Here is a 15766-nt window from a genome sequence, read left to right on the forward strand (position 1 = left end):
GGGGTCTGTCAGTTTCTTGATCTGATGACGATCAACTTTTTGTGCAGCAGCAACCACAGCCTCCCACACACTGTTCAGAGAGGTGTACTGTTTCCCTACACTGTAAATCTCCCATTTAAGCAAGGCCCACAGGTTCTCAATAGGGTTTAGGTCAGGGGAGGAAGGGGGCCATGTCATTATCTTTTCATCCTTAAGGCCGTTCCTGGCTAGCCATGCAGTGGAGTACTTCGATGCATGCGAGGGAGCATTGTCCTGCATAAAAATCATGGTCTTCTTAAAAGATGCAGACTTTATCCTGTACCACTGCTTGAAGAAAGTGTCTTCTAAAAACTGGCAGTAGCTTTTGGAGTTGATTTTCAGGCCATCTTCAACCCGAAAAGGTCCAACCAGCTCATCTTTAATAATCCCAGCCCATACCAGTACCCCACCTCCACCTTGCTGCCGTCTGAGTCGAAGTGGGGCTCTGTGTCCATTACTGATCCAGCGACTGGCCCATCCATCTGGTCCATCAAGAGTCACTCTCATCTCATCAGTCCATCAAACCTTTGAAAAATCTGTCTTCAGATATTTCTTGGCCCAGTCTTGTCGTTTCAACTAGTGTGCTTTGCTCAGTGGTGGTCGGGTTTCAGCCTTCCTTACCTTGGCCATGTCTCTAAGCACTGAACACCTTGTACTTCTGGACACTCCGGGTAGGTTGCAGTTCAGGAATATGGCAGCACTGGAGGATAATGGGTTCCTGGTAGCTTCACATTTGATTCTTCTCAAATCTTTGGCAGTTAACTTGCGCCTTTTTTCTCAACACGTTTCTTGCAACCCTGTTGGCTATTTGCAACAAAACGTTTGATGGTTCTGTGGTCAAGCGCCATATCTTCGTAATTTTAAGAGTGCTGCATCTTTGTGAAAGACTTTTTACAATTTTTGACTTTTCAGAGTCCATTAAATCTCTTTTTTTGCCCATTTTGCTTGAGGGAGAGAAGCTGCCTAATTATAATGCACACCTTTATATAGAGTGTTGATCTCCTTAAGCCACACCCTCACTCGTTATTCAAATACAGATCACCTGATATACTTAAATCCAATAAGCACTAAAGTTTATACAGCTTGAAGTTGAAAAATATGCGTAAAAATTATGATATGGCCAAAATACCCACTTGCCTAATAATTGTGCACACAGTGTAGGACAGAAATTTGTATTGTTGTGTGGGACTGTAGCCTCAGGTTTTTGTTGTTAACTCGTAATTATCAGACAATACGTTTCATTTTATAGTGTAACAAGAGAGTAATTTAGTGTCACACATTACTTTCTACAGTGAGTAATTAAGTAACATACTGCATTACCTTTAAGAGAAGTAATGAGTATACGTAATACATTACGCTGATGTCAAGAAGCTGTACTGACGCGTTTCTTTGATTTACAGAGCTAACGTTTCTTTGTAATGACAGCAGGTTGAGTGTAGCACATCTTTTTTTATTGTTTTTATGGAGTCGGTTAACTGGTCCTGCTTGAGATCGAATTACAAGTGACTTTGACACCCTTTGTGTGTTTGGAGTGATATAATCGATGCAGTCGGATTACTTGGTAATGCTTGGCAGTGTGTTTTTTTTTCTTGTACTGCATATATAATACAATGCTCTTTAAAAATATTTATGCCTGAAACTGTGAAGGTGAGTCTTTGTGTATTTGACATTTGAGTTAATGATGCCTGGTCGTCTCATTTCTCTCATATTAACACTTTTTTTCCAAATTGAGAGAAGCGGATGTTTAAGCAGCTTGAATAAACAGCACAGAAAGACGTCCCTGAGGGGAAAGACCTTTAAAACCAGGTTTCTCTGCCAGGTTGAGCACAGCTGCAGACTTTAAGTACAGTTGCTCTTTAATCAGTGTCTCTCAACTGTAGAGCAAACAAATCAGTGTAACCTACTGCCAGATGTGACAGCCCAGTACCAAAAAAAGGTGGTCTTACAGTGATTCATTATTCCTCGTTGCTATCAGTATATCTCAACAGCTCTTGAAATCTGCAGGAGGCAATAAAACAGTAAATTTGCTGTCACAGCTACGGTGAAGCATCTGGGGTACAAAGGCAGTCTCCAAGTGGCCTGTGGTATCTTCGATTTCCTTCACTTATCTCGTATCCTGGGAGCAATGACAGATAGACATTTGCCCACTGCTACACTAATTATGTGCCGGCAGCCATATATCTCCTAGTGATTCTTAGTCACCCAGAGAAGCAGTATAATGGGCCTCTGGGGACGCCGTACTTCCAGGCTCTTCAGGAGATCTCGCATCTTTATCCACTTAGCTGGATAGGAGTACATATGTCTTCTATATCTGCACTCTGCTGCTGCATTGGTTCACTAAAATGGAAGAGTTTGCGGAAAAGCAGGATTTTATGATTGTTTTACTGGAGTTTCAGCTTCGTTCAGTGTAGCAATTCAGTACTACGAGGCTAAATGTTTTTTCAGAACTGAAAAGAACACCTTAAACATCTTCAAACTCGTAGAAGGCAGTTATTGTATTTGTTGTTTGTAACGAGTTGTTATTTGACTTGCTGTTGCTTTCCTACTGGCTTGAAGCACTCTGGCTATTTTCCCTGTTTAAGATTATTCTGTGTGAACCTTGTTGGAAAATCACAGCAGATCAACAGTTTCTGAAATATTCAGACCGGCCTGTGTGGCTCACAACCATGCCACGTTTAAAGTTACATAAATCACCTTTCTTCATATTAACTCAACCTTGCTTTTCTCCATGTTTCTTCCCCTGCAGTGGCTCCCGCCCCACAGTTTGAGAACCACTGCTGTAGATCACCACACAGAAATTTACATGCACTCTTAAAATGCACACGGGAACACAAATAAATCCACAAGTGTTTTGACTTTTGGCTGAGAACACGGGAAAAGAACAAAGAAAGGGAAAGAAAGAAAGGACGATACAATGAGATATTAAATTCTGCTGAGATGGTGGAGACAAAATAATTAATTGGGTGGTGTCTGTTGGTTTGAAAACCAAAGCAATAAGAGAGAAATCTAGAGTGTCATCAAGTCTGCCATTGATCAGAAGTTTATTGGTTCACAGGCAGCAGGCCAAAAGCAGCATCTTATCCCAAACTAATAGCAGCCTGCTGGACCAAGACAACAGCAATTCACTACTGTGAAACATTCTTACATAACCAAAGGTTTCACAAACATGGCAGAAAGTATTCCACTAATGTTTATTTAATCGTTTTTATTTTATTCTGAAAAAGTGAAAGTTTGTGGTTTAGCATGTCTACATTATGAGACTCACTCAGACAGACAGCTAACAGAGGGAGAGACAAGACTATACTCACACTGAGCTGAATGGACACAGGCGGAAGTAAAGAGGGAAATGCAAAGACAGCAAAGACCCAAACACAGAAAGTTATCATCACAATAAAACAGGAAGTGAATATTTCTGAGAAGCACGTAGGCAACACCAGGGAAGAGAAATTCACAGAAACAAAGATGTGAGAAAGGGAAACAAAAACAAAACAGGAACCAAAAATCCATTTGTAAAAATTCATTATTAACGATGGACAAAAAAAAACAGAACAATCTCACGTGAGGGACTTTATGAGCTATATATAGTGTGTGGCCAGGGTTTTAAACATAAGGCACGTGGACCAGAATTAGCCCAGCAAAAACTCCAATCTGGCCCACTAGATTTCTTTGGAAAATGTGAAGGAAGCCATACATTTGTGGACTTTTAAATGTATTTTAGTAAGTTTTGGATCTTTTCCTTCTGATAAAGACTCTCCCCATCGCTAGTCATACTACAGTAATAGATTACATTAAATAACAGAAAATTTCCCTTTTTTCACTACAGACTTTTTTCTTCTGTTTTTTCTACAGTGGGCCACCAAAAAGCACATTTGCTATTCGGCTTTGTAATTACAGCACCATCTGTGTGAGTGCAATGAGGTATCGGGATGATTTTTTCTGTAATTTTACACATTTATTTCTTACAATTTAAACCCAAAGATTAATTCTGAAAGATGTTTTTCCATTTATTACAGCAGCATTTCTGTGCTGCTGATATTGCACTTATTTTCTAATATTAATATATCTATATGTTATGTGTCTTTATGTGGCCCACGATGTAAAATTTGTTTCACATCCCTGGTGTATCGTCTCCTATAGCCTTTCATAACACAGTAACATAGTTACAAAAAATAATTTCCAATAATTCAAGCAATCATAGCATATATGGATTTCCAGCTTTATAGCTGGCTGTCCAACACATTTCAGCTGGTCTCCCCCCTGGTTCAGTACATCTACAACTTCTGCATCTATCAACTCAGCTTCATCAAGAATTCAATCAACAGCTTGACAAATTTGTAAGGAACACTCAGTGCTTAGTCCATATCTGTCTCTGTGACCTTTTCAAAACAAAGCACCTCACTGAAAGATTCTGCTAAATTAGTCCTTTTGATAATCTGTCTTAACCCAGCTGTCACTAGAGTCTTAGTCTAACATGTTGTCATCAACAAAGTACATTTCTGCCTGTCCCATGTCAGAGCACCTAACATTTACACATGGCTCTTCATCTGCAACAAAAGCATCTACACACACAAACCAAGACAAAAAACCTTTGTCAACACATGACACATGACATGTTAGTACTCAACAAATACTAAACCAAAAAGCAGAAGCAGTGTGTGAAACGCTAAGTACATGCTAGCTGCCTCTATAGGAATCAACAGGGTAGGTATCAGTGAGCTGCTACTAATCGAATGCACTTAATTAACTGGTCATCAGCAAGTGTGAGCAACTCTGTAAAAGTAGAAGGTTTGGCATTCAGGTGTGTGTTCACACAATGCCAAGGAGGAAAAACACCAGCAATGATCTCAGTATATATTTTGCTCTGTATCTCTAGTAATACAGAGCAAAGGCTCTTCTATAGAATCTCTATTTAAATATTTCCCAGACTTACTTCACTTGTTCTTTGTTTTCTGTGTCTGCTCGAAGCATTCACTTTGAACTCACTCACCTGTCCCTAGAGTCCCCTCTGGCTTGTGAGGACACTCACCTCACTTATGCTGCTCTGTGAATAAAGTCTGCAAAGCTAGTGTCACACTGTCACGGTGTCTGTGTTCAGGTCCACAGTTCTTGTGAAGCCATGACAGTGTTGTTGAGAAAACAGTTCCCCAACAAAGTCTACTGAGAGCCGAATAATCGTGATAAGCAGGCACATTATGATATATTAGCAAACCAAATGTCCAATTTTCTTCTCAAGCAGAAAATAATCATCGAAGACAAAAGCTGAGTTTTGGCCCCTGTTTCCTCGGATCTGTGGTATTCTAAAATAAGAAGATAAAAAATTGGCCAAACTGGATGTGCAGCAACGGGGAAGAAAGGCAGCAAAAAAAACTTTTTAGCCTTGTAATAATCAGAACTTGATTACATGCACACTACAGGCTAAAGTAAACTCAAGGACTGTGTGTGTTCACCATGTAGTTCATCTGCAGCAGCTGATACTGAAAGTGAACTCATGTTGAGCTCCGAGTAAACACTCCCCTGAAACAGCACAGCGTACAGTAACACAGCTCGATGATGCTGTATCCCACAGCAGCTGCTTAGCCTCTGTCAATCCATCATCGATCAGTTAGAAACCTTTACGTGCAGAAAACACATTTAAAAAGCCAGAATCAGTTAATTATCTTCATGCTTCTTGGCTAGCTCTACCATCTCCTGGAGGTGAGTTCAAATGTTTTGATTTTATGTAGTGGGAAAGGCGGTATGTGGGATTACTGAATATTTAGGCAATGTTGAAAAGGCTGGGAGCAGATCAATAACCAACAAGTCCAAAGGTGTTTTTCTGTTTTCTGCCTGTGTCTGGCACTTTTAAATCGCAGATCACTGATGTTCTGAATGCATCCACCCTGAATATTAACCCTTTATCTCAGAATTTTATCTCTGATAAAGCATTAGCGTGACTAATGAGTAGGCGGGGCATTGGCCAAATGTAAAAGAAAAACCCCAAAACATGGTGTCTTGAAACCTCTACTTTGATTTTCACTCAAATCTGTGCAGTTCTATGGTGGCTCACAAAGAAAGTACCGGTATCAGGTTGTCTCTGTAAGTTTTATTTACCTTTGCAAAGGCGTCAAACAACAATAAACAGAACGACAGCAGTATCTTTGACCAAAGAGCGATTGTAAACCTACAATATTTATACACACAAGTCATCAATCTGCCACGGTCACAGGATGCTGTTAGAACACCGTGTGATAAACATTAACTCGTACATCAGCATGTGGTGTAGCTGAAATATGACATGTAGACACAATAAGGCAATGCGGAGCTTGTTGTTCAGTTAGGACAGTTTGACACAGAGAAGTAGTTTAGTTATAAAATCTTCCACAGCACTTTGAAATCGTCACCAGTTGTCTTTCACCGAAAGGTATTATGAGAATTTTCCCCAGCGTTGCCCCTGAGTCCCTCCTCGGTTTGAATAAGGTAAATGAGGCTTATATGAGTTATTTTAATTGGTGTGGATTCTGCACTGAATGACTGATGGAGTTCACATCTGTAACCCTTGTTTCATAACTGTCATGGTCCTGGGTCGTTGACCCAGCGTTTTGTGTTTTGTGACTATTTCCCTCTGTTCTAGTTATTCTGTGTCCTCCCCCCTTGTGTCCGGTTCGGGTTCTAGATTTCCTGTTTTACTTTGTAGGTCTGTGTCTCGTTATGCCCATTAAGTTCCAGCTGTGTCCCCTCCTGTGTGCCATTTCCTCATTACCTGGTGTGTGTATTTATAGTTGGTGTCTGCCTGTGCTCCTCGTCGGGTCGTCTGCACTCATCCGTGTATTTCTGCGTATCTCTGCATTCATCTGCGTTCCATGGTGTCCTGTCTCTGCGTCCCTCTGTCCCGCACCCCCTTTGTACGGTCTCAGGTTTGCTATTTAGTTTCTCCCAGTTTAGGTTTCCGTTTGTAAAGTACTCATACCTCGTTGCCTGTTTTTGTCACCACCACCTTTGTAAATAAAACATCACTCGTATCATCAGTTTGCTGCATCTTGGGTCCTCCTTTTCCTCCACACCACACGGCTCCCTCCGCCAGCCGTGACAATAACAGTGTGAACTGTGCTTAAAATAAATCAATAAATTACAGTGGTTAAGTTTTTATTTAGAGAACAGCTCTGACATGAATTTCTACCCAACGTCCATTATTAGCATCATGATTGCAAAGCTTTGCTGTCCTTCAGCTTAAACAATCTATTTAATTCAATATAGCACACACGAAACAACTAATACACCACTGGATTGGTTCTTTCTTGACCCAGAAGCTGTAATTTTTAGTTTGCAGAACTAACACATGCTCAATTTCATGATAAGTACATATTATTTAAAAAAAAATTTGTCACATTTTCACAAATAACAGCGAGTCACCTGCCTCTAGAGTCTTGTTTTCCACATCAGCTTCAGATTACGTCACTCAAAATGTCCCATGTTGCTTAAATATTTATGAGTTGATAGAGAGCAGAGATCACAGCAGATGCTCACGATCTAAACTAACATTCACTGTTATTGAGTTAACTATATTAAATGCAACTTCCTTCAGGTGAAACTCTCAGAAAAGCGAATTAAATCCAGGAATAGAAGAGCGCAGAAGTGTGAAAACATGGTTAATCATTTCTGGTTGTAGACATGCACATGCTGGAAAAGCAGAGTCACGAGCTGTCACCTTCTTAATCAAAGACTGTAAATATCACTAAAGAATAAATAAATCTACTACCCAAAGCTGGAACTAATATATAAAGAGAACAAACACCGAGTTCCAGAATGTTTGAAGAAAACAAAAAAAACCCAAAAAAACCCCAAAAAACCAAGAACTAAACAAGTTTTTTCAGTTTTTGATAAAATAATCGCTGTTCTGTTTTATCTATTTATAAAACGTACATATCAGTGTAGCTTTTATATTTATATTTAAGTGACAGGTGTTTCCTGTCTGTGGTTCCGTTTAACGAACGTTACGCTTCATCGCTGTGGGCGGAGGCTGAGACTCACGAACTCCTAGTAACGGCCCTGGATGTGCGCGCGTGCACTGTTTGTGTGTGTATATGGGTGCATGCTTGCGCGCGCGCCATGGCGTTTAAGTACCCTGGACAGCGCCGTGCGTTGTGCACAGAGGAACTTCAGCCGAACGCTCCTTTACCACAATAATCTCCAACCAGAGAGCCAACGCTTCCCCCACCTCCTTGTTTAAATAGTTTGTTAGCCGCTTCTGTAAGTTCGCTCCTCTTCTCTTTACGCTTGGATATACTTTTTTCGCCTCTTCCAGTCGGATATGAAGCAGTAGAGCAGCGCCGCCCTCGGAGCATCGAGAAGCGGACTCCCGCCTCAGCGCCTCCCTCCTGCTGGAGCTGGAGAGATGCCCGGGGCAGGATGTGCTCCAGCCGCAAGATTCTGTGGAGCCTGCTCCTGCTGTCCTTGGTGGAGGTGGGCCTGGGTGTGGCGAGCATCGTCCTGGGAGCGGTGGGCATCAGCTGGGTCCGGGGCGATCATAAACCGCAGCAGGGAGACGCTTCTCCGGTCTGGAGTGGACTCTGTGTACGTCCTTGGAGCAACTCTTGTCGCTACTTTTTGTCTTTGTCTCACTTTCCCAGAGGATAAGTATCTCCAGGGATCGTGCTGAAAGATGAGACCGTTAAAACTCGAGGGAATTACCTTGCTCTTTATAGAGCCTGCTAGAGACAGCATGCGCTGCATGTCTGTAAGCATTAGAATATCAAAATAAGGGAAACATATTCTGGTCATATAAGGGCTAAAGGACTAGACTAGAACTTTAATATATTTATACACCATAAATTACAGCACCTAGGTTAACACTGATATTTAAAATGTGCAGAAAATCAAAGAAAAATCTGAAAGATTTTTGTATTTTTCCCTCTAAAACTTCTCAAAAAACTAATTGACTTCAAATATTTTTGTCTTATTTAAGCTCCTATCAAATAAATCCATTCTGCTTACAGAAATTCTTTGTTTGAAAAAGTGGAATTTCTGTTCATATTTGTGGTTGTTTTCAAACTTTCAATACCTGGTGTGGTTTTGCTGACACAGCTTCATATGGTATTTGCCTATAAAAGCCTGGCAGACACACAGCCATTTGGCCTGGCGCACTGGAGCTAAAGATCGGCTTTATTAATTGATGCTTGATTTACTGCTCATTGCTTGGAAGGGTCGGAGCTTTTAGACCCATCTACATCCTCTCAGTCTATTGAATGTGTCTGCTCCTGTTTCTGTGCTGCTCTGAGCCTCATTGTCTCGATTTTGCCACAGAACATTTAAAAAGTTTGTTCCTGGCATCTTAAGCAGCCACATACCTTGAATCATCTACTTTACTGTGACAGTCGCTCCACCGGGGGATATATAGTCTATCTGTCAGCAGTTATAGCTGAGAATTACTATAAATGCCAGGAGCTGAAGCACTATGAGTCATACAGAGTCATCTATAACATTATCATCGGTGTGAGACGGCTGCTTTGAAAGACTGCTTAAGTGTAAATATGTGGGTGTGCATCAGACAGAGGGAAAAAAAAGCATTTACTGATATATCACAGTATATAGGTTCCATATCTGGGCGTGAGTGCACTTAAAGTGCGCGTGATTCCAGCAGTGTAGATGAAGTTCCTGCAAAGATGTTATGCAACGGGTCGTCTGTGAGTTCAATCACGCAGCTGTTGAGCTCTGTCTGCTGAGTCAGCCACCCAGCTGTCCAAGAGTTTCAGTCTTCTTTCGGGACCTGGAAATTATTGTAACCCACTGACCAGTGACTTTAGAGGACACTGACTCTCCAACCTTTGGTGCCTTATTGTGTTGAAACATTGTGATTAATAATTTATCATTTCTGCAACTTTGGATTAAGTTTCAGAACAGTGGAGCAGTTTGGGTTTTGGTTTGTTTTCTTTGCAATGAACAGCAAACCTGAATCGTGAGAGTTTTTGTGAAACAGGAGAATTGTCTATTTAAAAGATCTCCAGTTTTGAAAGCAGGCAGAGCCCTAAAATGATAAAATCATATATTCTAATCTATCTACTGTCTAATTACCTGATTAGGTGAATAGGGCAGTATAGTTATAAAATTGTAAGAATGTTTTTACAGTGAAACAATTTAATGACCTAAAGTACACATGAAGATTTGTGTGTGTGTGTGTGTGTGTGTGTGTGTGTGTGTGTGTGTGTGTGTGTGTGTGTGTGTGTGTGTGTGTGTGTGTGTGTGTGTGTGTGTGTGTGTGTGTCAGCTCAACAACTTGATCCATAGGTAGGAGACTTTATAAAGAGCTGAAAGCTCTTGAGGGACTCTAATAAGTGCACCTGGCTCTTAGAAATATTTATCCATCCATTTTCTTCTCCTTATCCAATTATCTAAGGTTGGGGTGGGGCTGGTGTTTATCCCAGCTGCCATAGGGCGAGAGGCGAGGCTAACACGGAGAGGCTGTCTAGAAACATTTATATATTAAATAATAATAACCAGACAGTGTAAATTATCCTGAAATAAAAAATAAGAGGACGTGTCTCCTTTTTCCACCAACATCCTTCTGGAAATGTTATTTTTAGAGGGAGAAAACCACACGTGGATAACTGATTTCAATGACTGTTATTTTCAGCATTTCCCATTGTTGCATCAGGGACGGGTGCCATAAAAAAAAGAAACATCTAAAAATTTCTCATGACAAACTAACTTGAACTCACAGAGGTGTTAATTTACTTGCTGTCTTTCTTTGTTTCCAGTTTCTGGTCTGCGGGATGTGCGGCGTGCTGTGTGCTCGAAAGAGGACTGGCCTTATTGTAAGTACATACATACTGAATGAGCTCAGTTTATTTCTCCAAGTAATTTCCTTTTAGTTTAGTTAGTGATTCACATTTCAGCAGTTTGTACTGAGCTATTTCCAGGATGGTACCAGTTTCTAGGAATTAGGCAGAGACACCAGGAAATAGTTCAAGAAGGCCTGTAGCCTTTGCTAGAGGTAGAAGGTAGATTTTGTTTTTTTTAGCTTTGAGCTGAGCCAGGTTGTTTTCTTGTTTCTACCTTTTATGCTGAGCTCAGTCAAGCTAACTGTCACGTGCCTGGGAGCCTTTTTCATTCAGTATTTGCTGGAATTATGATGCAGATGTCTTCTGTTGTGGATGTCAGATGCAAAGTCATCTGTATCAGGAATACTGAACGCAAAGCATACACAGAGTCTGCATATTCGACAACGAAAGAACACCTAAAGGTGTGTGTGTGTGTGTGTGTGTGTGTGTGTGTGCGTGTGTGTGTGTGTGTTGCAGCAGGTGCAGTCAGTATGCTCTGAGAGAGACATCTGAGGAAATAAGAGGAGACAAGCAGTCACCTCTCTTCCCTTTCTGTCACTCTTTCTGTCTTTTTTACAGTCTCTCAGTGTCTCCCAGTCCTGGTGTTTCTCTCTGACTCCCTGTCTCCTGCAGGGAGGAGACTAATGATGGATCAATGTCAGCGCAATCTGCTGTAACAGAGACATCCCTCAACCTTTCTTTCCCCCCATCTCACCCTGTCCAACTTTTGTCTCCCTGTCTATCTCCTCCTACTCATGCTTTTCCTTTTTTTCATCACTATATCTATCCATCTGCCTCTTCCATTCACTCTGTCCCAGCCGTTATGTCGACGCTGCGACTCTCTCCATTTTTCTCTCCATCTTCCTCCAGCGCCCTCCCCATGTCTGCCTGTGGGGTGATGATTGCATTAGGTTGGTTTGGCTCCGGACCCCTGCCAGCCACTTTCCACACTTCCCTGGGTAACGACTGAAATACGAGATGCCGTTTTCCATGTGGTTAAAGGCACTAACGGCATCTGCACAGGGAGCGGTGAAAGAGGGCTTGCACTCCAGATGGAATACAAACACATTCACAATTAGTGGGAAGTATATGAATCATCTGGATTTTATTATCTTGATAAGAAGGTGATGGAAGTCTAACTGTTTTCTCATCAGATTCTACCCAGAAACAAATAAATAAAAAGATGAAAAAATCAGATTCTGAAACTGGGATTTAGTTTTCCTGGTCCCGATCACAATTTCCGGAGAAGTAATCTGTAAAATGCGATTCATTAAACACACAAATCAGACACACACTTTAACACAGACACGCACACACAAATACAGCAAGTGAGTGATGCAAGCATATTTACAAGCCGCACATCGCTCCTGGAACAGGCAGTCGGCTTTGAGAGTGATCCTATTTTATAATGGCGAATGAGATTTATTTTGACTGATAGGCATTACTCATCGCCGCAGCCTCGTTCCAAAACAGCAGAATGATGGAGATGGAAGCTCAGTAGTAATTTGTATATCTCCGGTCTCATCGCATTTTGTCACTTGGTTTACAGATTGGTTGATAAGGTCTCAATTTTGCGGCTCACCCCCCTTGTCTTTCAGATGATCCTCTTTTCAGCGTGCTGCATCTGTGGTCTCATTGCCGGGATCTTAAACGTCCAGTTTGTTCGGGCACTGAACAAACGGCCGGACAAGATGCAAACAATTCACCTGGCTGCAATGACTCTGGCTTGTCTAGGTAAAGATAATAACAAGGACGCAAGACGTAACACAATCTGATGTGACGCAATTGAAAACAACTCATGTCTTTGTCTATTTTTCATCGTAAGATAAGAACGTTATTAGTCTCTGTTCAAGTATTTGAAAGGGACTAAATGTGGGGGTAAAGATAAAGCATTTCTTTATTAGTCACCTGTCAATACTAACAGTATACCAAGCATTTCTTATTACTGCTAATCACTTTTATCTCAACACTATCTCAACAACTCTCCAGTGCTCCTCCACCCTCCCCAAAAAAGCTTTGTCAGTTTTATTCAGAGAAGAAGTGCCTCTTCATTTCTTTTCTGAAGGTCTGCCAGCGTACTAGTCGCTCCATGAGGTTGTGCTTGTGGCTAAATGTTGATGCCAGTGTTAAAATGGATCCTTTAGTAGGTATGTAACAGTTTTAGTATGCAAACCACATTAGGGACATAATATTTGCTAGTTAGCGATACATCAAAGTCATTTTGGCTTAAAGAAATTGTCAGGGATTAAATGCCATAGAAGTCTCTGAATGGGGCCATAATTTCAAAAGTAATCAACCAGCAACTGAGTCCATAAGCCCATTAGGAGAGAATTTACCGAGGACATAAATCAAGAGCGAGGTAGTTTAATTTTCTCATAGATATTATTACACACACACACACACACACACTCACAACTCTGAATTGGATAAGTGGAAGAAAATGGATGGCTTGATAACTAAATAACTGAAATCAAACGAGGCATTGCAGCGTCGGCTTTACTTGTACCCGAAGGCTACGTCCATCTTTTATGCAGTCCATATACAGACTTTGGCTGAGACATAGGACTTCATAAGTGAAACTCTTTCCATACTAGCACTAAAAAATAGAAATCAGACGATCATCCAGTACAGTATGTTTTATCCTCTGGGGACTGAGTGTTTTTCTGTTCACTTCTGTGTAAAATTTCCTTTTCCGGTCTTATCCAGGGATCTCGACCTGTACCTTATCCACGTGGCTGACTTGTCGTCTGGCAAGCTCGGAGCAGCAAAGGATGTTCTTGGAGAGGGAACACTCGCTACATCATTCCCATGAGATGACAGAGAAGGTAGTAAACTGCATGACTCATCTTTAGCTGCTGTCGGAAGTTTTTTTCCTAAGCAGGTTTGTGTTTGTGTGTCTCTAACAGGAGGTCCTGGACAACTCCAGTAATGGTATTCCTCAGATCTCCTATAATGGACACACCGCGGCATCTCCTTGAGGAAGTTTCAGCAGGAGGTGACTTGCAGACTTAAACAGAAGCAGTTACTAAAACTCGTGCTGTCACGCAGCTAATGCAGCTTGTAGTAGACTGCATTTAACTGTATCCTGACTGCAGGAACTGAACCAAATTTGTCGCCTTGGAACCCGTTTACCTGCTGCCTGATGAAACGGAGAGCATGAAGGAGCCGTTTGTGCTTCTGAATATTATGCAAACATGGGTTCAAATACCTTCGGTTTAAATCTCACCAAAGCCGGGATGGTGAGCTGCGGTTTGGATGACAAATGAAGCGACAGACATCTGCGTGAAATCCTCCAATTTGTGAGCGTGAAGGATACATTTCATCCAGTCAGATCAAAGCGATGAGCACAAACCAAGCATGCAACTGATTCACTTGTTTAGAAGAGCTATTTCAGTCTCATCGTCCTTATTCTCTCTCTCTCTGTCATGTTATTGGTTTATGGAAGCCAGATCTTGAGATAGCCTTTGGTAAACTGTATGTATCATCTGATAATGGAATGCTTTGAGAGAAAAGTTACAGTGATGCACAATGTACTGTATGTATCCATGCTTGTAAATCAAACATATTTTTATAATGCTTCTTATAAAGTTCATTCAATTAAAGTACGACTAATAAAAGAATTGCACAGTCTTGCATGTTGTTTTACTGTTGCTGTGTTAAATACGTGTTGAGATGAATCTGGTTTTATGATCACAGTTTATGCAGATTAGCCTTTTTTTAATTATACAGTTGCCAATTTGTGTGTTTATAGTACATGAACACACATGTTTGTGGAAGTGTGTTTGTGTTTGTGAAGTATGTGAGGTTTGAGTAAAAATGTGATGGGAGTGACTTTTCAGTTTGTAAGCCAGATTACAGCATTTTAATCAATACACTACATCATTGTAGGTGATAGTAAGATCCAAAGGTTAAAATAACACACTGAAAAATCGCACACTATGAAGAACCGTATTTAAATGACTTAGTCATATTAACGAGATCCAGGTGTTTTTTAAAAACAAAAAAAAACAAAAACACACACAGAGCAACCATCTCACACCTTGCGGGCTGTCTTCAAGCTCAGGTCCTCTTGAGCTTGAGGGTCCTGCGCAGTATCTTTGCTGTTTCTAGGACTGTGCTCTTCTGTACACAGATCTCGGGTGTTGTTCCTGGGATCTGCTGGAGCTACTTGCCCTGTTCAGAGAGTCACTGCACAGAGTAATCCGATTACCACTGGGACCACTGTTACCTTCACCCTCCACACCCTCCGAGTTCCTCTCTCAGCCAGTGGTACTTCTCAAGCTTCTCATGATCCTTCTTCCTAATTGCTATCGGTATACAGCCGTCTTCCTCTGTTTGTCCACTACTACTGGTTGGTTAGCCGTCACCAGTTTGTCCCACAGGATCTTAGCTTGGTCATTCTCGACAACCCAGGGGGTGGGTCCCATTTTGATCTTGGGACTTCAAGGTGATACTCAGCACGGATGTTTCTGTATCCTATGTCGGCCACTTGGTTATGGCATTCCACGTGTGCCATGCCTGTTAGCATCTTGCATCCTGCTGTTATGTGTTGGATTGTCTCAGGGGCATCTTTATACAGCCTGCACCTGTGGTCTTACCTGGTGTGGTAGACCCCCTCTATGGATCTTGTACTTAGAGCTTGTTCCTGTGCTGCCATTGTTGGTGCCTCTGTGCTGTTGCGGTCTTTCAGTCCAGCTTTGTCTACCACTTGTATGATTTCTGGATTTCAGCCACTTCCTCTATCTGTGCATATGCAGTGCCTGTCCTTCCATGATGGTCCTTATTTTTTGTGTTATACCTCATCAGTCACTTATTGCAATAGTAGTTGTATCTTGTGGATGTTGGAGCACTGAAGTTCAAGTTTTGATGTTAGTCTAAATGCTGGGTGTCAAAGAACCCATAGGTCCCACATCTTCATGTAATCCCTGTGTAATACCATCCACCAGTTATCTATT

At 41.4% G+C, this 15766-nt stretch overlaps 1 protein-coding gene across 1 annotated transcript; it reads left to right on the forward strand.

Moving 5' to 3' along the window:
- Positions 1-7147: 7147 nt before the first annotated feature.
- Positions 7148-14429, forward strand: tmem196 (transmembrane protein 196). The gene is made up of 5 exons (XM_085395940.1): positions 7148-8568; positions 10749-10805; positions 12410-12545; positions 13518-13636; positions 13718-14429. Exons 1-5 carry the CDS (start codon positions 8404-8406, stop codon positions 13787-13789), a joined length of 549 nt encoding a protein of 182 aa, XP_085252066.1. The 5' UTR covers positions 7148-8403; the 3' UTR covers positions 13790-14429.
- The last annotated feature ends 1337 nt before the right edge of the window (positions 14430-15766 follow it).

The sequence above is a fragment of the Rhamphochromis longiceps genome, linkage group LG22 (genome assembly GCF_057381845.1).
Source record: "Rhamphochromis longiceps isolate RC_006_pf linkage group LG22, R_longiceps_female_GT1.1, whole genome shotgun sequence".
Classification (NCBI taxonomy): domain Eukaryota; kingdom Metazoa; phylum Chordata; class Actinopteri; order Cichliformes; family Cichlidae; genus Rhamphochromis; species Rhamphochromis longiceps.

Coding starts and splice junctions, on each gene's coding strand:
- tmem196 (XM_085395940.1), top strand. CDS start 8,404: ATGTGCTCCAGCCGCAAGATTCTGTGGAGCCTGCTCCTGCTGTCCTTG. Junction 10,806..12,409: donor GAAAGAGGACTGGCCTTATT/GTAAGTACATAC, acceptor CTTGTCTTTCAG/ATGATCCTCTTTTCAGCGTG. Junction 12,546..13,517: donor AATGACTCTGGCTTGTCTAG/GTAAAGATAATA, acceptor GGTCTTATCCAG/GGATCTCGACCTGTACCTTA.